The sequence below is a fragment of the Dermacentor andersoni genome, chromosome 3 (assembly GCF_023375885.2).
Source record: "Dermacentor andersoni chromosome 3, qqDerAnde1_hic_scaffold, whole genome shotgun sequence".
Lineage (NCBI taxonomy): Eukaryota > Metazoa > Arthropoda > Arachnida > Ixodida > Ixodidae > Dermacentor > Dermacentor andersoni.
The window spans coordinates 161,524,752-161,545,304 of record NC_092816.1 but is presented as its reverse complement, the minus strand read 5'-3'; the positions used below and the strand labels follow the sequence as shown (position 1 = coordinate 161,545,304).

Sequence of the window (20,553 nt, the reverse complement as noted above, 5' to 3'; positions counted from 1 at the left end):
GTCCAGAATCGCTCCGCTCGGTTTATACTAGCTAATTACCATCGTACGGCAAGCGTAACACAAATGAAGGCTACACTTAACCTACCATCGCTGTTAACCCGCAGGGAACAATCACGCCTATGCTTATTTCATAAGATTTACTACGAGAACGCAGCGCTTCGGTCAGCATGGATTAATCCAGCACCATTCGTCTCCTCACGTAGAGATCATACGCATAAGGTACACGTGCCTCGCTCTAACACACTAACACATTCGCAATCATTTTTACCCAAAACATGCAAAGAATGGAACGGTCTGCCAGCATCCATTGTTAGCATCAGTAATCCTGTTCAATTTAGAAACGCTTTTGTTAACTACATTTAAATATGAAACTTGTGTTCATTATATCATGTGTCTTTTCATTGTATAAATACTATATTTGCAACCTAACTATGTATATATTGAACTATCATTCCCGATTTGTTTTATTGAAAAGTGTATGAAGAGATATATGGTGAACTACCACTATTATTTTTTGTCTATGATGTGTAAATCAGTGAGTGAGCATAATTTGTCATTATTGCTTATACTGTGCCTTTTCTGTACATCATTTTTAGCTCCTTTATGTTGCCTCTCCCCTCTATAATGTATACTTATTCTGAGGGTACTGTAAATAAATAAATAAAGGCGCCTTATTTGAGAGGTGCGTTTTCATACAGCCACTTGTAATTCAATCATTTGACCATCTGCGTCCACAGAAGTTTACATTTATTTTCTCAACATTCTTTTTGTTATATTGAAATTGCATACAACCACAATTCATTATATTGAGGTTCTAAATTCATGGGGTTCCATGGACAAGAGGTAACGAAGTTAAATACTTCGTCATTTCGAGAATGTTGTTATACTGAAGCTCAATAAATCGAGAAGTTATACCTAACTTCTTGTACTCCGCTTGCGCATTCTTTGGACATTTTTCATATTCAAGAAGTCTTCGAACGCAGCCTTCCGCGCCGGATTAGCCAAAGCAATCCATTTCTTTACATCAACATCTACAGCCACATATCATTACATTGTTAGTTTCGAATATTGAATATCATAACTGAAATTAGTTTTCTGCTATCTATTATAGTTTTTGAGTTACGACAATTGACAGCCTCTAATGGTCATCCCCAAATTAATTAATTACACATAAGTTCGCAAAGATTTTCACATCTGCATGTTCACAAAGGCCTATTCTGTGCTATAAAGCTATTGGTTTATTTAAATGCCGAAATGAGCATAAAAATGTTTAACTTTCCTATGCATATTATCTCACTAACGACTTTTGCAAAACACCCATTATAAATGTTTTTGTGAGGTGCAGTTAAAAATAGACATCTTTATTGCACTCATCAATGTTTCAGGATCTAAGTTCAAAAGACAGAATTATTTTGTCTTCATTTGTTGTGAAATGGCACTGGGATGACTGAAAGCAACTGTACCAAAAATGAAAGCTGAGAAAATGGGGTTCGCAGTTTCATTTGTTGTAAACATCTAAATCTTCACTTTGAGCACCTAAAACTCGCCTTGGATGTAATCCTTTGCCTGTGAGGACAAATTTTTTTACATTTTGATGTATTTTTGTGTTCTTGCAGCAATTTCGTGCACCTTAGTTGCCTTTTTGATGGTCATGCATCCATCCGTCGTGCAGAGGCAGATGGCAGTGCATTCAAAATGTCTGCTCTTGTATGTCATTGCGCAACCTCTTTATTAGTGAGAGTTGGAGCTGAAATCAACCGTAGAATATTTGATGCGAAAACTTATGCTCCGCCGAGTCGTGTTGCCGTCACGACCACATGTGGACGCACTGTCACCATCGCTCACGGTCGCATAGGTGTTCCGTGGTCATGTCGTCAGCACTGCACGCGGACGTGCTTTCCCAGTCATCCACGTGCGCTGGTCGTGCCTTGTCAACAAGCTCGGCGGCATACGTTTCTGCGAGTAGTTTTCTCCCTCTTTTCCATGCCTTTCATGGTCTTCCGTACATGTGCGCCATTCAGAACTTGATTCCTTTGGGGCTCATCACAAGAAAAGGGGTGTAAGCTGCCACGATCGTCAATCGCATTGATCGGAACACGCAGCTCGCTGCTGCGCAAATGCACGCGAGAGAGGTTCGTCTGCGATTCAAATTACAACAGCCAATAGGAGTGCGCCCTGTGCCCCACTGCTGTGCCCTGTGCCCCACCCAATCGCAATGCCGCATTTGCCTTTTTTCACTTATGATTGCTGGTTTATTTTTTGGTGGAGAAATACCTTGCTCCGACTATCTTAAGCTCCGATCTCTCCTCTTTACGGTGATACCAAGATGGCGGCACTACGTCACTACGATCCATGGTGCGACGGGGCCTTCCGAAGCCAGATTCTTTCGAAATTTTTGATGATAGCACTCAAGGAAAGTGCTGTTCTTTCGATTCCTACCACGTATTTTGTTATAATATTTCACCACGAGGTAAATAAAGGTCCGCGGACCGCAAAAAGAGTTAATCAGAAAATTGAAAATTTGGACAATTTGACCACTTCAATAGCCGCGGCCTCCCTTAATATGAGCGGCCGAGCCACTTAAACAATGGCAAATGTGATCCAGACGCATATAATATGGGCTGTTGTTACTGTTTCTCACTTTAACTTCTTCATACTTACAGCTTGCGCGTTAATAAAGTATTATTAAAGAAACTGCTCGGCATAAGCACTCATTCACAGGCTGTTTAGTTCTCTCGCGAAAATGCGGATGCCATCGACGGCACCATTGGTAACTGAGCGAGGCAGTTGTTGATGCTGCTGTATGGAATTAGCTGTCCCTTGTTTCGCATTTGCCACAGAGGTAAACACTACTTTTCTGGAATTGAGAAATGTGTCAGTGTAACGCATACAGACCCACCATCGACATAGTGAATGCAACCGGCAGCTTTCGGGAACAGACGTACAGATGTTGGCACAGCGCTGTGTCGCTGCTTGCTGCTTGTTGTGCGCGCAATGTGCGAAGTAAAGAGTAGTTGATATCAGATTGTTGTTGGGTCACAACTGAACTATAAGAGCAGTTTATGTTGTCCTAACTGCTTAATTTCAAGTTCAGGTCCACTGGTAGTGGGTGCACAAACTTGACGCAGCTAGGCCTAACCCAACCTTCACTAAACAGGATCAATGTTGGCTCAAACTTCATGTGCACGGCTTGAAAGGACTGAAGCTTGTGCATTTCAACTTCGAAGCCATGTTTCGACATTTTGAGTGCGAATAATTGTATACACAAGCGAAAAGACAGCTGCTATCGCGTTATCGGTTCAATGGCCCATCATGTGGGGATTGTTCAAACAATCATGGTCGGCGCACTGATTTTGTTGGTGCCGTGGGCAAAAAAGCCTGCCGTGCTACGACAGCTCACGCCCATCGGCTGCGTCATTGTTGGCCTGTTATGACAAAATGGTCTCGGCAACACATTGCTCTCCATGGTTGGTCAGTCGCTGGCATCAGCGTCTCGTCTGTCTCATATCGACCCTGTGCTACCGCGTTGTACGTGAAGTCAGGCACACGCTGTCACCACCAGCAAGAAAGGGCCGATGCTGCAAGAAGACTTCGGTAGCAATGCGCAGTTTTTGAAGTGCCGCCCAAGTGTAACGCAGGGGCGTTTCGATAAATTTGTTAGCCATCAACGCAAGGCAGCAACTACGTGGTTCACGGTGCAGGCCAGACGAAGCCCTGGCCACTTTCTGTTGTAAAGTGGAGTTGCAGTCCTAGCTACGCACGTTTTCAACAGAGAACAGACGTAGGTCGACCTACCAGTAGAGCTCCGATTAGGTACACGGCACAAGTGCTTGCTGCAGTCCCCGTCTGGGTGCTTTTTTTTTTCTTTTTTTTTTTTTTCAGGGGGCTTTCTCACGATTTCAGGCTGCGCGGCCACGCGCGCTTCCCTTTTAGAACGTTTCGTGACTAATCCCCTAGGGCAGAGCGCAAGTGCCATCACACCGTGAAAAAAGGCGGATTATACACGCATGCATCCGCCGTCTCCTGTCACAGTACGAGCACCGATATGCCTAATAAGTGTACTGGCAGGCCTTCAGAGCTATGTCGAACATGCCTGTGGCAATTTGAGCCCTTTGGGGCAGTAAAAGGCATGCATTACCGTATTTACTCGCATAATGATCGCACTTTCGCTGTCAGAAAAATTGACGCAAAATCAGGGGTGCGATCATTACGCGGGTTAAATTTCCCTCGAAAAGAAAAAAAAAAATTTTTTTCGTTCCGCGTTTGCTGCGGGACACCAAAATAACAATGTCGGCCGGCGGAGCAAACCGAACGCGCCGAACGCGATATTTTTTTCTTCTCGTGAGTTCATTACGTGCATTGAAACAGTTTCTCCCGTATCAGTAATGAATAATATTGTTAATATCGGCATGTTTGTGGCAATAACGTAGCCATGTCCACTTTGAGGGGACAGAAACAGATGGGCGCGCTTAGCTGCCAGTTACAGAAGCACAGGGCCGGCATGCTGCGGAAACTGCGGCATCTGTCTTCACTACTATCCTATTACGGCACGTTTCCGCTAAGGGTGGGTGAATATCTTAGCTGTGTTACAAGCGTCGGCGTATGAACAGGGTAAACTTTTAACATATCACTGTAAACGTGGCTACTATCTTGCCGCTTGCGATTTGTTGCGTGCCCACAAGTGCAGATGAGAAGAACCGAAAGGTGCCTTTTTTTGTTGTTGTTGACCACAACCATTATAAAGCCTACACATAATAAAGCCAAGTTTGGCTGCAGCTTTTTTTTAGTCGTGGAAGTGCGGAAAGTGATGAAAGTAAGGAAATGAGGCATCTACTTAAGTATGTTTGGTGCGTGCAGACCGCTTGGTTTGTCTTGAAGAGTCGTTCACGTAGCATTCGACAGATGGTAAGCGCGATCAATATTAGCTAGGCTTGGCACACGACATATCGCTGCGGCAAGTTCGGGGTGCGATCATTACACTGGAAATAAAAAAAAATCGAATTTTGACGACAAAATTCAGGGGTGCGATCATTACGTGAATGCGATCATTATGCGAGTAAATACGGTAATTTTTTTTTTGACTGCCTGATTTTTCGGACTTCTTTGTGGGCCCTCTGGAGTTTGGAAAATCGGACCTTGACTGCAGTCACTCAGGGTGCAAGACATTTCCGGCTAAACCGCCATCATTTGCACATACCGAAGAGTCCTAAATAGACAATTAAACTGCTAATTTGTAGGAATGTGCGAATACTGAAATATTTGATTTTTCGGATATGGGTCCCTTCGGTCAATGACCTGGCTGTGGTCAGTGACGCACGCAGCTTTCTTATGGCGCGTAGTCTCTATTGGTACAAGGTTCATCCAGGTCGACAGTGCCAATCGGGATGATTAACGTGACGCAGACAGAGGGAATTGCAACAGCAGCATGTATGGAAAGCACGAGGGCATGTGCGAACATCAGTCTGATTTGTCGCTGGAAGGCACGTTCATCGCATAGAATATGCAAGTTCAGTGTTCACACCCGCAGATTCGCGCAGTTTGGAGTGCTACACCCACACACGAGCACGCAGACGAACTTGACATGCTTCCACATGGTAGTTGCTGGCCGGTCTACCGTGGACCCGAACACTGCTTCAATCTAACCTGTAAGCGCAATTTCGTGACCGAGCACTGAGGGGCCGCCCTTGGGAACATATTAGCGACAAGCTTTCCATGACAGTTTGTGGCCCATTATCACATCGGCCCGCGGCGATTCGGCCAACCAGTGGTGAGGGCCCACGTCGCATGAGCTTGCCGTGAGCCCTCCCGATTTGACGACTCTTACCATCGGCACCATGACCGGTCGATGCGTATGGCGCCACTGACCGCGTGGAGCGGTGCCAAGTGACGTGATTCGCATTCCCCTGCTTTTGTCTGTCGAACAGATTGGCTTTGTAAACGAGCCGATGATAACCCACAGGAACCACCTGCCACAAAGACGGAATAACCACAAACTGGAAAGAAATACTTCCTAAACAACAGAAGATTGCCATTAATTAAGCACTGTATGACCCACTATGAAACTGAAAACCCCATTAGTATTTAAGACAGCTTCGCTATTTCTTCAGCTTCAAACGGAAAAAAGCACATAATTCTGTTTGACAGACATTCCACCCATAGAAAAATATTTTCCAAATCTTCGTGTACGAACTGAGTTGTTATCAGGGCTGGCATACTAATTTGGTGTTCCCTTTAATAAGACTAGAGCATACTATGCATCTCAATTCATACGTACCTAAGTTACTGATAGCTAGCAAGGCTCTTGTAAAGTAATGTAATTAGTCTCCTGAGCATGTGAAGCATTGTATTTTTTGCACAATATTTGGAAGCATAAAAGGCTGTGTTAAATTTCCTGATGTTTGATATTTGATTTGATATTTGGCTTTGTTTTATTGACTGTTGGATATTCTATTCCAAATCTACTATTCGGTATTTGTGCGCTCATGCTTATTTGCTCCTAGTGATCCATTTGAGCTTTAATAAAGAACACTTCATAGTCTGCAATATAAGGACAGACGTTTGCTTGCATTCTGAATATGCTAAGATGTGAAGATCGTTTTACAGTAATGATGGAAGCGGCTGCTCTTTATTTGAAAATTACTTGGTACTCGTTTAGCTTCTGGCAATATTCAACATGTATTCAATTTGGTCGCAAAAATTACTGTTTGCACACCTGTAGTTTGAAGAGCTATTGGTTTGAAGAGCCTATTGATCTACATGGTTTTAAATGTGGCTGCTGACCCGCTGAAGCAGTTCCAATGGCTACGGCGTTGTGCTACTGAGCTTGAGGCTGCAGTGGCCACATTTCAATGAGGGTAAAATGCAAAGAACGCTCGTGTACTATGTGCACGTTCAATAACGCCAGGTGGTCAAGATTAATCTGCAGTCCCCCACTGCGCCGTGCCTTAAAATCACATTGTGGTTTTGACATGTACAAACCTCACAATTTAAAAAAAAAAATTATAAACCCAACTACTCCTGTTTTCTGCAGTTGAACAAGGATGCAGAGCTGTCTGCTTTGCCCCCAGAGTCTGGCCGTGAGGTGGTGACGTTGTTTGCGTCGTCGCGCGACATGACCGACTCCGTCAGGAGGCAGAATGGCTTCCGGCAGAGTGGCTTCGAGCATTGCCTCGACGACACCAAAGCGTACACCTACCAGGGCAACCCCGACATGGAGCCCATTCGTAGCTACGAGGTTGTCTTTCTGGTCCGCATGCTGCACCTGCTGTCCACCGCCATCAATGACAAGGTGGGCATGCCTCGCTGTCGAGTGGCTGTGTAATAAGCTGCCTGCACACGCTGTAAGACAGCTGCTGCTGTTGTTAAGGGGACACTAAAGGCAAACGTTAGGTCGAGCTAAAGGGATAGATTAGTGCTCGACAATCTCTAGGGCATTAATATTACTGCGAACAGAGCCTTAACAATAGAGAAATTGGAGTAAATCCATGACACCATAGACTCCCCCCGGGACATTCAAGTACAGTGAAACCTCATTAAACCGTACCCACTTAAGCAGTAGTTTCGTTTTAAAAGTAGTAAAGTCAAATCCCCAACTCAGTGGCCATTGAACATAATGTATTTTGTATCCGCATAAACCGTACCAGCTTATTGCGTACGCATTGGTTAAAACGTAGCGTTTCCACTTTTTGCCGCGCAAACGCGGCGGTGCGTCGTCTCCATCGGGCGGCTCGGAAGAACAACAAGCCTCAGAGATTGGAACAACGGCCTCCAAGTGCCCTGTGCATTTGCGCATGAAGCCACATCAACATCAACATCATTTCGACCCCGTGCCAGAGAGCGTTGTGACGTCGTGCATGCGAGGACTCTCGTCATGCCGAAGCTCGGATAAAAGAGACGCCAGGTGCTCAGCATAGAAGAAAAATTAGACATTGTCCGTGCTATCGAACGTGACATGAAGTTGGCACTGGCACGCGACAGGGATCTGCTGTTGACTACAGTGTGTGGCATTTCGAATGCGAAGAAGTTGCTCGGCAACGCTGCTGCAACCGCGAAGAGATGTCGGCTACGAGGTTCGACTTTTCGCCATCGTTGCCTCTGTTGTTGCCAAAGTGTTGACTAGCTACAGTGACGAGGACGACACGGAAAGCGACAGCACGGGCAATTCAGGCCCGACAGTGCAGAAGCTGTGCGTTACGTCAGCCTCATGAATACAGTTGTCACGATGAGAACAGGGGCGTGATAATGTAACTACAGTCAACGACCGATTTTTCGGACCCTGTAGGGAACGTAAAAACATCAGAAAATTCAGGCAGTCCGAAAAAATGAATGCATGCAAAAAAACACACTTTTTTTCTTTTTTTCTCGGATCTAGAGGTAAAGGGCGAAGTACCAGGCTTCCGAAACTCTGCCAAAGCATCACTAAAGTGGCTATAAAAAGAGCCGTTCAAAACCTCTGTATGCAGCCGGCTGCCGGTGTTATTGCTGCAGTGGCTTGAAGAACTTGTTGATTGTTGTTTGAACGGCGTTTTGCATGCGATCATATTCACCTCGCTCTGAGCAAGGGCCATGTGAGCACTGTACACCGATAAAAGAGTCAACAGTGCTCGCGTCAACTCGGCGCTTGTAGGCGGCGCAGGCATTCGCTCCTCATTATCAACATCGGAGTCTTCTAAATCCCCCACAACCTGACGGACTATTTCCTCGTCAGTCAGTTCTGCGCCGGTACTAACCGACGATACTGCTTTCCGCGCTTCGATGCCATCGGCGAGGACGACGAAGACGGAGTGGGGGCCATCAAAGGCAAACTAAATGCTCTAGTTGCGAACAGTGGAGTTCGCTGACGAGTGTCGAAGCACCTAGGCCTAGCGTCGCAGAGCACACTTGACACAACAGCACAACCACACACCACGCTAGCCAAAACGTGGCCTGCGCAAACAAACGAGATAGCGCCACTCCGGAAACTCCGCTTGAAGCGGAAGTGCAGCGATGAACATAGCCAGCGTGGCCAGACCAAATCGGTGTGTGACTGCTAGATTCGGCTAGTTGTGGTTCAAAGCGGTGATATGCTTCGGCTGCAAGTTGATTTCCTTCGCAAGGGTGCTGCGCGAGGAGCCAAAAGACCTTCCGTTGCGTCAGAAAATCCGGAAAATTCGACGGCGGGTGGTTCGAGCGTCCGAAACTTCGGATGTTTTTATACATTGATTCTATGGGGCTCGTGGCAGTGCCGCAAAGACGTCCGAAATGTCAGGCATGTCCGAAAATTTGGCCGTCCGAAAATTCAGTCGTTGACTGTATTCCAAACTCTAGCACCCGGCAATGAAAAAGGTGCCCCTGGGCTTCTGCAGCACTGCCGCGCGCGTGCACGGGGAATATGTAACGCCAACGAGGAATCTGCCATGTGAGTGTTCGCCGAGAAAAGGGGGCTGGCTGAAAAGCTGGCACGCAGCTTTAGTAAGTTTGAGGCCGCTGTCGTCGTGCTAGGCCGCCGCGGCATCAAACAAAAATAAGACTTTTGTCGCGTGAAGTGAATAAATACTGCATGTTTTTTCACACTTTCATCGCACTCTCTCTCAGTTCCGTTTTCGACAGGTAAGTGGGCGATCTCATGCTATTTCCGTTAAACAGTACTACCGTTTAGTACATACTTTTTCCGAGCTCCGGCCAACTACGGTTTAACAAGGTTTCACTGTACTTGCCCGATGACGAAAGCACTCCTCAGTTAAATTTTGTCACTAGTACTCAACCATTCATTGCAAAAGACATCCTTGTATTGTAATATAATATGAAGTAAAGTGCTACTTGTCATTTTATTTCATCTTTAATAAAAATAACTTGTTGAAATGACCCTTGACAACGACGCAGGCGGTCAAAAGGTTTCGTTTTCGCTGGACTCCGCGTCACACACGCTTTTGCGTTTCAGTAGTTTCATTATCGGGTAGTGCTGCGCTGGTTTTGCTGGCTTGCAAAACTCGCACAAACTGCAAGTAGCAGAGAATTCAACTTCCATGTGATGTCGCAGGATGCCTGAACGGTCTATGCCACTTGACCAAAAAGCAGCTGCAGCGGCGAATCCACCACTCTGTCTTAGCTCGGTACCACCATCTGTCGGGTACCATTTTACTCACCGACGGCCACAAAGGGTGGCGAGGGCATATGCAGCGTTGCCACTCCCCAGTTGGGTGTCGGGAGATTTGAACTTAATAAAAATCAGACCCTTCCAATGCAATTTTGTCGTAAACTAAGTCTTTGCACGGAACAAGCGTTGCAAGGTCTCTAGAATGGTATTTAAGCAGTCCACGTCGAATTAGTATTCGCCTTTATTGTCCCTTTAATGTGGTAGTATTCTTAGAGTACTTCACATTTTTTCTGGGGGTTAACTGCCTATGTAGATATGTATGTACAGTGGGATCTTGATAAGGATCTCACGGCGCCGCAAAAAATATTCGTGTTATCAGACATTCGTAACCCCGAAATACCTTGAAAACTGGTAAGCTAAATTAACCAAATTCACACCGGCAAATTTCTTATATAGAAAAGCAAAAAGCACACTGAGGAAAAAAACATTTTATTTTCGGCAGAAGAAATGCCTAATGTCCTTGTTTCTTCTTTTTTCATCAGGTTGCCTAGCAGACTTTTTTCAAATCCATAAATATGCGTGCTTGTATCGTCGCTGAACTCACCCGTGGCAACAATATGTCTCAGAATGTCGAGGGCTTGCAGCGTTTCAGCTGTCGTTGGTGGCTGCTCGTCCCTACCCCCGCCATTTTTGTCGCCTTCATCACTGGAATTTGCAGCCTCGGACGTGACCTCGTTGAGAATGCCCTCAACGATGCGTGCACCACAGGTAGCAAGGTTAATTACTTCGCTAGACCTTGCGGGTTTCCGCAGAACTAGTACGTCAAGTAGCAAGTTTGTCGTCCGCAGTGATAAAATCATGCACGGAGCACCCAGCATCAAGCTGGTCCCAGTCCTCGATTCTGGGTCTTCCGTCTCTGGGAGCGCCTTTGTAGGACTCCTGAAGAAGCCGCACTTGCTGAAGCAGTTTGCTATCGTAACCGGCGTGACTCGGTCCCAAGCCATGGCTATGAACGCTTATTCACAAGTCACCGTCCTTGCGATCAGTTTTGGTGGGAAGGCAGTGCATGAGAAGTCCTTTAAAATAATGCTTCGCATTCCTTATGGCTCCAGCCTGAAGAGGTTGCACGTGCGTGGTCGTGTTGGCGGGCAAAAATGCAAGCTAGATGTTCTGAAGCATCAGTTGCTTCGGGTGTTTGGCACACTGATCTAGGAAGAAGACAATTTTCCTATTTTTGCTTCCCATCCTGTGTTCAAGAAGCGAGATGAACTCATTGAATAGGGCTGTTGTCACGCACACCTTTTTGTTAGCGTGATAGATGCAATGCAGATGACTCTCCCACTTCAAACACCGAGGCTTCCGAGACTTTCCCATCACTGTTACCGTATTTACTTGAATCTAACGCGCACCTTTGTTCCGATAAAATGGGCCCAAAAATTGCATGCGCATTAAAGTCGAGTACGACCCTAAATCCGTGTTACCATATTGCCATCGGCATTTGAAAAATGGCCACCTCATACGCGCTTCTAGCCTAGCTGCCATAGCTTCCTCCATGTGCATACCTCCATGTTGTACCCGTAACCAGGCGCTGGTGTAACCTAGTCTACCGCCTGTCTTTCTGTTTTCTGCGTTTATTCAATCAGCATGGAAGCACCGGCTGCGAATACACGCAGAGTCCACCATGATGTCGCATTTAATAGGTGCGCGGAGACGGACGGAAATCGGGCCACATCACAGGCATTCGGAGTTCCTGAAACTTGCGTGCGGGTCTGGCGCAAACAGAAAGAGAATATTTTCGCCACCAAAGCGACAAGCAAGGGTTTCAGTGGACCGAAGCAGGGCCGCTTCGCTGAAATAGAAGAGCTGCTCGTGGAATACGTGCAAGAGCGGCGAGCGGCACAGCGGCCTGTGACGACCAATCTACTCAAAGTACGGGCGATGCAGTTAGCCTTACAGAAAGGGCTGATGCGGAGTGACTTCAAAGCGAGCAGGGGCTGGCTATAAAATTTTATGAAAAGAAAAGGCTTTTCTTTTCGAAGACGGAGAGGGATATGCCAAGAAGTACCCAAAGAATATGAAGAGAAATTGCAGTTTTCAGCGGTACGTATTGAAGTTGCGCCATAGAAACGACTACCACATTGGACAGATCGGAAATGTCTACTTTGATATGCCTGCCACGTCACTCGCTTCTCAGGGTTCGCACGCACCTGCGTGCTATGCATTTTAGAGACCATGGGCAGGCTTCATGCCGCCGCTAGATGACGTTAGCAATACTTTGTGTCGCTATATTCAATGCTAAACACATTACTGTAGACAGTCATTGCGAGATGGGTTCTGTTGAATGCTTTTGTGAGCAGTGCTGCAATGTTGACTAGGGAATTGTGTGCAATATTTTAATGCAATAGCATTATAGGCGAACTTCACCTACATTTAAGGTATATAACAAAAAATGTGGGCCAATCCTGAAGGTAGTGCAATCAAACCTAGCGTCTCGAAGTGCTAATGGTCACGATGGTGCAGGGTTGGTATAGAAAGTATCGGGGAAAGTTTTGGAAGAATATATTTATTAGAGATATTGCTACAATGCCTCAGAAGTCTTGAAAGTACATCCCTTGAGCACCGATACACTTTTGCCAACTGCTTTCCCACGACTCGAAGGCAACCAGCAGGTGGATTCTGAAAGGTCTTTAAGGGCACACGTACAGACTTCTTTGATGGCACTTGGGGTGGTGTCCTTTGAGGGAGCATTTCACTTTGGGAATACGAAATAGTCTGCAGGTGCCAAGCAGGTGCCTTTAACCCTTTCGCTGTCATGGACGTACCGGTACGTCTTCGCACTTCCCCCCCCCGCAATGTCACTGACGTACCCGTACATTCTCTATCGTGCGTTCAAAATTTCATGCCTGAGCGCAAAGCTGGCGCTCCTGGACTGGCCACGCCATCTGTTGACTCTTTCTACAAGTTCGTATTTTCGCCCCGACCTGTGTTAGTACATGTATTGAAGAGTTCGGTGCGACTTCCACTCTCTGCTCTATCTTTGCTGAGTGGCGCCGTGGCTACGTGTTCGCTGGATCATGCGTCGCACATGTGTGGTTATGGGTTCAAGGTTTGTTACTGCTGTCTGCGCTGGTTTGAAGGTTTTTATTTTTCTTCTGTTGGTGTGTCTGCTACGGCGGGTCAAGTTCAGGGGCATGCGCCGTTGCCTCTCCGAAAAGGGTGACTCGTTTGCTGCTTTCGCTCTCTCGCCGCACCCTCGCTTCTGACTTGCAGCAGTAAACTTAAAGCCCTTCGAACTTTGTTTTAGCCTTTTTCCATCTCCCTCTGTCTTCTTGATCACACAACGTCCCATTTCTCTCCATTGTGCGGGCGACTGAAAGCGCATCCTCCCTGAGCGCGGTTACTTTCAGATGGCTGAGCGCGCGGGACCTTCGTCTGCTCATTGGAGCGGTGGCTCTTCCGATTCAGAATACGAGCCGAGCTCGGATTTGGACTCGGACAGAGTTTAATGCGAGGAAGAAGTGAGTTCCGCATCGTCAGATTCGGATGTTGAATGAATGTTATAGTCAGGCTGATGATGATGATGATGTTTCCTAACAACAGCTGCAGAACACTGAAATGTGCATATTGCATTGACTATGTTATTTGTATACCAATCATAATCAAAAATGAATTGCTATGTTCATTCCCTGCTATGCTCGTTCCCTGAAACCAAGCCGACACTGGGGCTGCGCCACGGCCAGAAAGGTCCGACAGCAAAAGGGTTTGGGGAATCGTCGCGATGTTGTTGTGAAATACAATGAAATACGATGTAGATGTCAGGTAGTGACTCACCTTGGTGCAGATGTGGCTGGTTTTATTGTCGTGATGCAATTTCCAATTTCCAGCTATGGCTGGTCTCACCCGGTTGACCCTTCTCTTCAGTCTTCTTAGCATTTCTAGATAATAACCGCCATTCACTGTCTGTCCCTCAGGTACAAATTCGTAGAGGACCACCCCCTTTGCATTGAAGAAAACAAGCATGGCTTTCACTCTGGGTTTGCTCATTCGAGCCTTTTTTTGGACTGGGTGATGCCGGAATATGCCATTCGAAACTTTGCCGCTTTGTTTCCGGGATGTATTCAAATAGCCAAGTTTCATCCCCCGTGGTTACATTGTCCAAAAAGCCGGGGTCTTCTCTAATGTGTTGCAGAAGGTCTTTGCAAGCAGACACTCGCCTCTGCTTTTGCTCATCCGTCAAGACCTTCGGGGCGAGTTTAGCGCAGATCTTGCGCATCGCCAAATTTTCAGGGATAATGCTCTGCGCTGTCATCTTATTAATGCCCATTTCATCTGTGGCCATTCGCACACTTAAACGATGGTCCGAATTCAGCACTTCATGCACACATTGCATGTTGTCGTCGGATCTTGACGTCGACTGTCGTCCAGCGTGGGACTCGTCATCCACACTCACTCAGCCATCTTTGAAAAGCTTGTGCCATTTAAAAACTGCAGTTTGAGACATGCTTTCATCCTTGAACACTTGGTGAATCATGCGCAACATCTTCGTATGTGATTTCCCCACTCCAACATAATATTTGATGGGGTACCGCTGTTCAATTGTTTGCTGCATTTAGCGCTTGTTTCCAGTCAGTCGACAAAGGTCCTGTAAAAACATTATCTAGCATGAACGGATGCTTGCAGGCGACTGGCGCTTGGCGCTTCTTGAAGATCACATCCTCCACCACCGCACATGCACGGTGTAAGCACGCTGGGACATACAGTCACGTCGAGAAACAATTGTTCCTGATAATTTTAACAGGGGAGCTGTTTAAGCTTTTAGTTCCGCTGTGTAGCATTACCAGAAAACTCAACCCAGCTGTGTGTCACCTCGCATTGCCTCGCAACCACCTGCAAGAGCACTGAGCCACTTAACCTCCTCGCACCCCACACGCGTAGGGCCAAGTCGTGACATCACAGACGAGTAAAAGCTCGGAACAGCCGGTGGAACTACACACCTCTCGCCTCCTCTACTCCATGCATACATGCTGCTTTCCTGGGAAGACCGAAGGAAGTCCGGACGCCCGAAGAAGAAGTGGCTTACCAGGACGAGCACTGTACTGTCAAGCGAAAAGCAACGCGTCACCGTCGAGCTGATTCGGAACACCGTGCCGAAGCTGTGGCTGAGAAGAGGCGACGCTGAGTCAAGGATCCAGAGTTTCAGTCCAGGGAACGCAAGAGTCATTGCCTGAATGCTCTACGTCACCGAGAAAGCGATCCTGGCCTGTGGCTGCTCGAAAACTTCCAGCGTCAAGCCCGCCGAGACAACTTAGCAAAACCTAGCATCACCACGCAAAACCTAGAAATGACTTAGCCAAGCCTACCAACAACTTAGCAAAACCTAGCATAACCTCGCAAAACCTACAAACAATTTAGGCAAGCCACGTAAAAGCTAGGTGATCACAAGCTCCACTGATCACTCCAGCTTTGCATGACTAGTGCAAGCTGCGCACTTTTTTTTAATAAAAATCCTGTAGAATGTGAGAAACTGGCCAAATGTTCCAAAGAAGGAATTTGGCATGAAAGAGGCATGTTTTCATTGTGGTCTAATAGTTAGACCATAGGGCACTCGGTATCGCGCTTGCGCTTCTCTCACATAGGTGCAGCCTGTATTTCTTTATCATTGATATTAGTGTGCACGTTTATAATTAATATCAGATACAATAAAACCTTGTTAATTTGCCCCTCATTAATTTGTAAAGTCGAATAATTCAGATGTGTTCTCTGGTCCCGGAATTGTAGTGAAGCTCTCATTAACTTCGACGTATTTGGCCACACGTCGGTTACTTCTGACAACTCTTACAGCTCAGCGAGCGTGGAGCACTACAAATGAGCACAAATGGTGCTAGCATCCGACCGAAACAAAGCGGCGGAGTCCACTTCCTCATGTCATCAACGAAAACCATACGGGAATGACGAAAACATCGCAATGCTTCATGCCTGTTGGTCTCTTTATGTGTTTACAGCTGTGCATGACACCGCATTGGCTGCATGCCTTCAGAACTGTGTAGTCACCATCCATAATTGCCTAGATAATCACCACTGTTTCGTCAGCAGCAGTTGCAGCTAATAGTAGGTTTATTTTGACTCAGTGCCTACTTAGGCTACAATCATTCAGAACTGCATTGCTGCCAGTCATGATGGCATGGGAATTCCGCTTAAGTTTCGCAGCTATGGCTTAAAAACAGCTGTTTATGGACACGAAGAGTGAGAGTGCAACATGAACTGCACTATGCAAATTTTATGGTTGTGTTGGCGACGTGACCTCTCGGACTTTGTGCACCATTTCGGAAGCCACGCTAATGAATTCACTGGGTAGGGGACTATCTCCGAGTAGCCAAGAGTAGACAACGGCAGCCAGGTAAGTCACTTCCAGTCACAGTGCATTCGAATAAAATCTTGGACAGTCCCCGACAGCTGGATCATCTGACTGTGACATGCTCTTCTGTCGGGGCTAAGCAATCTGGAAGCCGCAGACGGTTTGTGGGCAGTCTCGGACTGCATTATCAAAGAGGCCTAATGTCAGGAACACGGCGGAAGCTGTCGGGGATGATAAGCAATTTTAGTGTGGCCTGTAGGCTGGCATCATGCCCAACAGCTATATCATGATGGACAGACAACCTGTTGCCGACTGGCTGATTGGCCCAAAAAAAGAAAAATGGATGTGCGCATGGTAGTGCAAAGTATGTCTCCTCGAATGAATACGCAAGTCTTGCGTCATGGCCGAATAGGCCGCACTGCAAAAGTCGCGATGTCCTTGCTGTTGCAAGTGCTAATCGTCCAAGAAATGATAAGAGTTGTGGCTTCTGCACTGATTTTGTGCTGAGTAGAAGCAAGGGGTGCTGATTCATATAGTAAATAATGGCGCGTTAGTGTACTAAGCATTTATTTATTGTGTTATTGATGCTCTTGATAATATGACTTTCGATTAATTCGCACACTTTTTCTGGTCCCAGGAAATCCGAATTAACGAGATTTTACTTTGTGTGTGTGTGTGTTTGTGTGTGTGTGTGTGGGTGTATATGCTCACAGTTGAGCCCATTTATAACAATCCTAGGTATAACAATCTATCTGTATAGTTAGGGGTGTGCGAATATAGAATATCAGTGAAATGAATAGCGAGCATTCGAATAATTAGATTCACAAATCTAATATCTACTGTTTGATTTCTCAAATATTGGATATAGAGACCCGCACAGTGACACGTCGCGTGCGCCATGGAGCCCCTTGTGCTTGTTGCTGCCCGAGTGAGCGTTTTACTTCATTTTCGCTCCGAAACGACTGCCGAGATGGCTGGCCTCATGTGCACTGTCATCCTGTGTACTCTGTGCTGGACGTCGTGTAATCTCAGGTTGTGCAGAATCGTTTAAAGCAAGAGGCAGACAAAGTGTTCACTCCCCTCAGCCGGTGCTCTTCACCAAGCCAGCATTGTCGCAGCGAGTGTTGGCACTCATGGAGTGAGATCTGTTCCTTTTTACCTGTGCTCATGTAACACTGTTCTCGTTAATTTAAATAGTAAAGGAATCATTACTTCAATTTTTGAGGGCAATGAAACTATGAACCTTTATGTAGTTGTTGCTATCAAGATCAGTTTCACCTTTCAGGCAAAACTGCAATTTTTTTACTGTTAGAATACACTTGAACATAGTTATAGCAAAGTTGAGGGGTGACCCGAAATCGCTTCGTCATATGAATTACGTTGTTATATTCAGTATTACCATTTACTGCAATATGTGCCCAATGGGGGCAAAGTTGTAAACATGGAAATAAAATACTGGCATCACGGCCTGCGAAACCGCTACACGGCATGCGATTGAATTCGAATAAAACAACAAAAGAATCGTCAGCGTGTGCAACACACGATTTCTTAGCACCTGATGTGACAGCCTTGAGGTAGTTGCCTTCTGTCACATTGTGATAGTCTCTTGCATCCACTTTCCACTTGGCTCGTTGTGATTGAGCAGCATGTGGCACACAACACAGCGCTTCACTCCGAGGTCAAGGAGGCAAGCGGGCTTCGTTGCGCCAACATGGTGGGGGGCCTCCCATGACGTGACGTGCGATGCCCAGCTGCCATCCCGTGCAGCCCACTGCAGGGGTAGGGGAAGTTAATGTGAATCTCGTGGGTCAGGCAGCCTGTGCTCAACGGCGTAATCGACGTGAGAATTTTGAACTGCTGCGGTGAACGAGTGCTGAAACCTGCAGAAAGCAGTGTGTTCGGTGCACAGTGGTCGGGTCTTTTTACGTTTCCAAGACTAATCTAGTTCATTATATTAACACGCACGCGCACGCACGCACGCGCGCGCACACACACACACACACACACACACACACACACACTTCATTGGCAGGACAATTTTGCTTCATTAAAATGAAGCTTTAAATAGACATGGATCTCTACGAAGATTTCAAGGGGAATTTTATTTACTTTTGTATTTAGTTATATCCCATTTCGTTATAACGAGGTGTGTACTAAAAACAGTGCATAATAGTTACAAAAATTTGAGACGCTGTACTGGATGTTTCTCATAATCTTGTGTATGACACATAGCGGCCATGAACGACAGGTTGTCACCTGTCACCTCACTTTCATGCAATTTAAATTTTGTTGTGGCGTCTGACTGGCTGTGATGCTTCTTTACTCTAACTCTGTGGAGAGCAATCCTTTGATAGCACCATCCCACTGCAGGCAACACTATCAGCCACAGCAGTAAAGTAGACGGGAAAGCATTGCAAGCTTTGCTTCGTATCACTGATGTGAAGAAAAACTATCTTTAGCCACTGATGCTCAAATTTAACAAAATTAAATATTTTTTTCAAATGCGTTCTTTTAATCTTAATGGTAATTTGGAAATTTTGCCACCTCTTCCGGGTAACAAAAATATTTCAGCTGCTGTACTTATTGCATAAAGGGTCGAATTTCGATATCGAAGTTTCAATGTAGTGAAATGCCGATTTTATAGACTTAGTTAATCGAGATTTAATTGTGCCTTGCTAACTCAAACAAGCTTCATATCATTTAGATTCTAGCTTTGCATTCGATCTGCATTTCTTATTTCGATGCAGTATGGACACCAGCTGGAGTCACTGTACGGCAGCCCTCGCTTTGTGGGCCACGTGGCGCGTCTGCTGCTGCAGCCACCCACTGTCTACAAGGAGGTGGTCAAGAGGGGCATCGGTATGCCGCACGACTACCGCCAACACAGGCTACCTGCCCGGCTCTGCCTGCGGACGCTTGCTCACAAGCAGTTCATCGGCTACCTGTGCATCCTGCTCTTCCTGGGCTACACTTGGGACTACAGCCCCTTCACGGTCTGCCTCATTGTGCTGGAGTGCTTCAGCGTCGGCCTGCTGCTCCGAGCAACGTGGTCTTGGGGGGTGCAGCGTCTGCCGTGGCACCACCACCAGGCCATGGACTGAGTTGCGCTAGTGGTTGGTTATCACGCGAGTCTGTGACTACTATGTCGAGTCGGTTGGTGTACCATTGACCGCACCGCTTTTACACGTGCGTCACGGTGCCATACTTTGTCAGCAGTGCCTAAAGACTGGAGAGCAGTGGAGAAGTTCAGTTTGTCTACGAAGAATGCCCCGTGGAAGTGCATAGGACCCACGCAGAACAGTTGACTGACCGTTTTTCTGGTTTCCAGTACATTGAAATGTTGCTACAAGTGGTGATTACTGTACATAAGAGTAAATAGGGTATTGGAACGGCTTTCGAGTGGTCTTAAGTTTTCAAATCGAACCGGGAGGCTCGGACTTGTTACTGACTTCACAAGCAGTTGTACAGACTACAGACATTGACAGTTACTATTGTGCTTGTCGTTGCTCTATGTACATCTAATGACACATTTGTAAGTGAAGCATTTTAAGTTATTAAGGCTGAGTACTTTGTGGGCTTGTGTTTGCCTTGAATACAGAGATGCATTTAGCAATAGCACCGCGTTGGAAGTGGTGCAGCACAAAAAATATGAGAAAGGGCGTTGACACAAGTCCGACTCTATTTTGTTGACATGGCTGTTGCAAGTGCCACTTCATCTAATCTGACCAAGTGGCAATGGGCAAACATGGCCTATGCATGCTGTTGCATGGGAAGTGCTTTTTGATATTGGCGTAAGCGCACAATGAATAAAAGATCTTTATCACTTTCGTAAACATTTTCTTGCTCTTCTGTTTTGCTCAGACTTGGGGCCACATTTTCAACATGTCTGCACACCGCAAAAGACGAGTACAGAAGATAGGACACGTCACAGAAGCTGACTAAGCTTTATTTGTAAGACCACTTGAGCTATTTACTTTAGACATATGGTTCTGGTGGTTTCACAAATAAACCTTAGTTGAAGCCACTGCCTATGCTGTGTCCTATCTTCTGTCCTCATCGTTTGCGCTCTGCAGACGTGCCGATATTGAATCACCGATTCGCCCAAGCTTCTGCTTTATTAGGC

At 46.3% G+C, this 20,553-nt stretch overlaps 1 protein-coding gene across 2 annotated transcripts in view; it reads left to right on the top strand.

Annotated features, from left to right (window-relative positions):
- The window catches only part of LOC126524201 (sphingomyelin phosphodiesterase 4), a 118,974-nt gene extending 98,711 nt beyond the window's left edge, over nt 1-20,263 (top strand). For both annotated transcript variants that reach the window (XM_055067362.2, XM_055067361.2), the window contains exons 15-16: nt 7,031-7,288; nt 19,178-20,263. In XM_055067362.2, the coding sequence (XP_054923337.2) occupies nt 7,031-7,288; nt 19,178-19,531 (612 nt within the window). In that variant the 3' untranslated portion in view covers nt 19,532-20,263. The remainder of the gene's footprint in view (nt 1-7,030; nt 7,289-19,177) is intronic.
- The last annotated feature ends 290 nt before the right edge of the window (nt 20,264-20,553 follow it).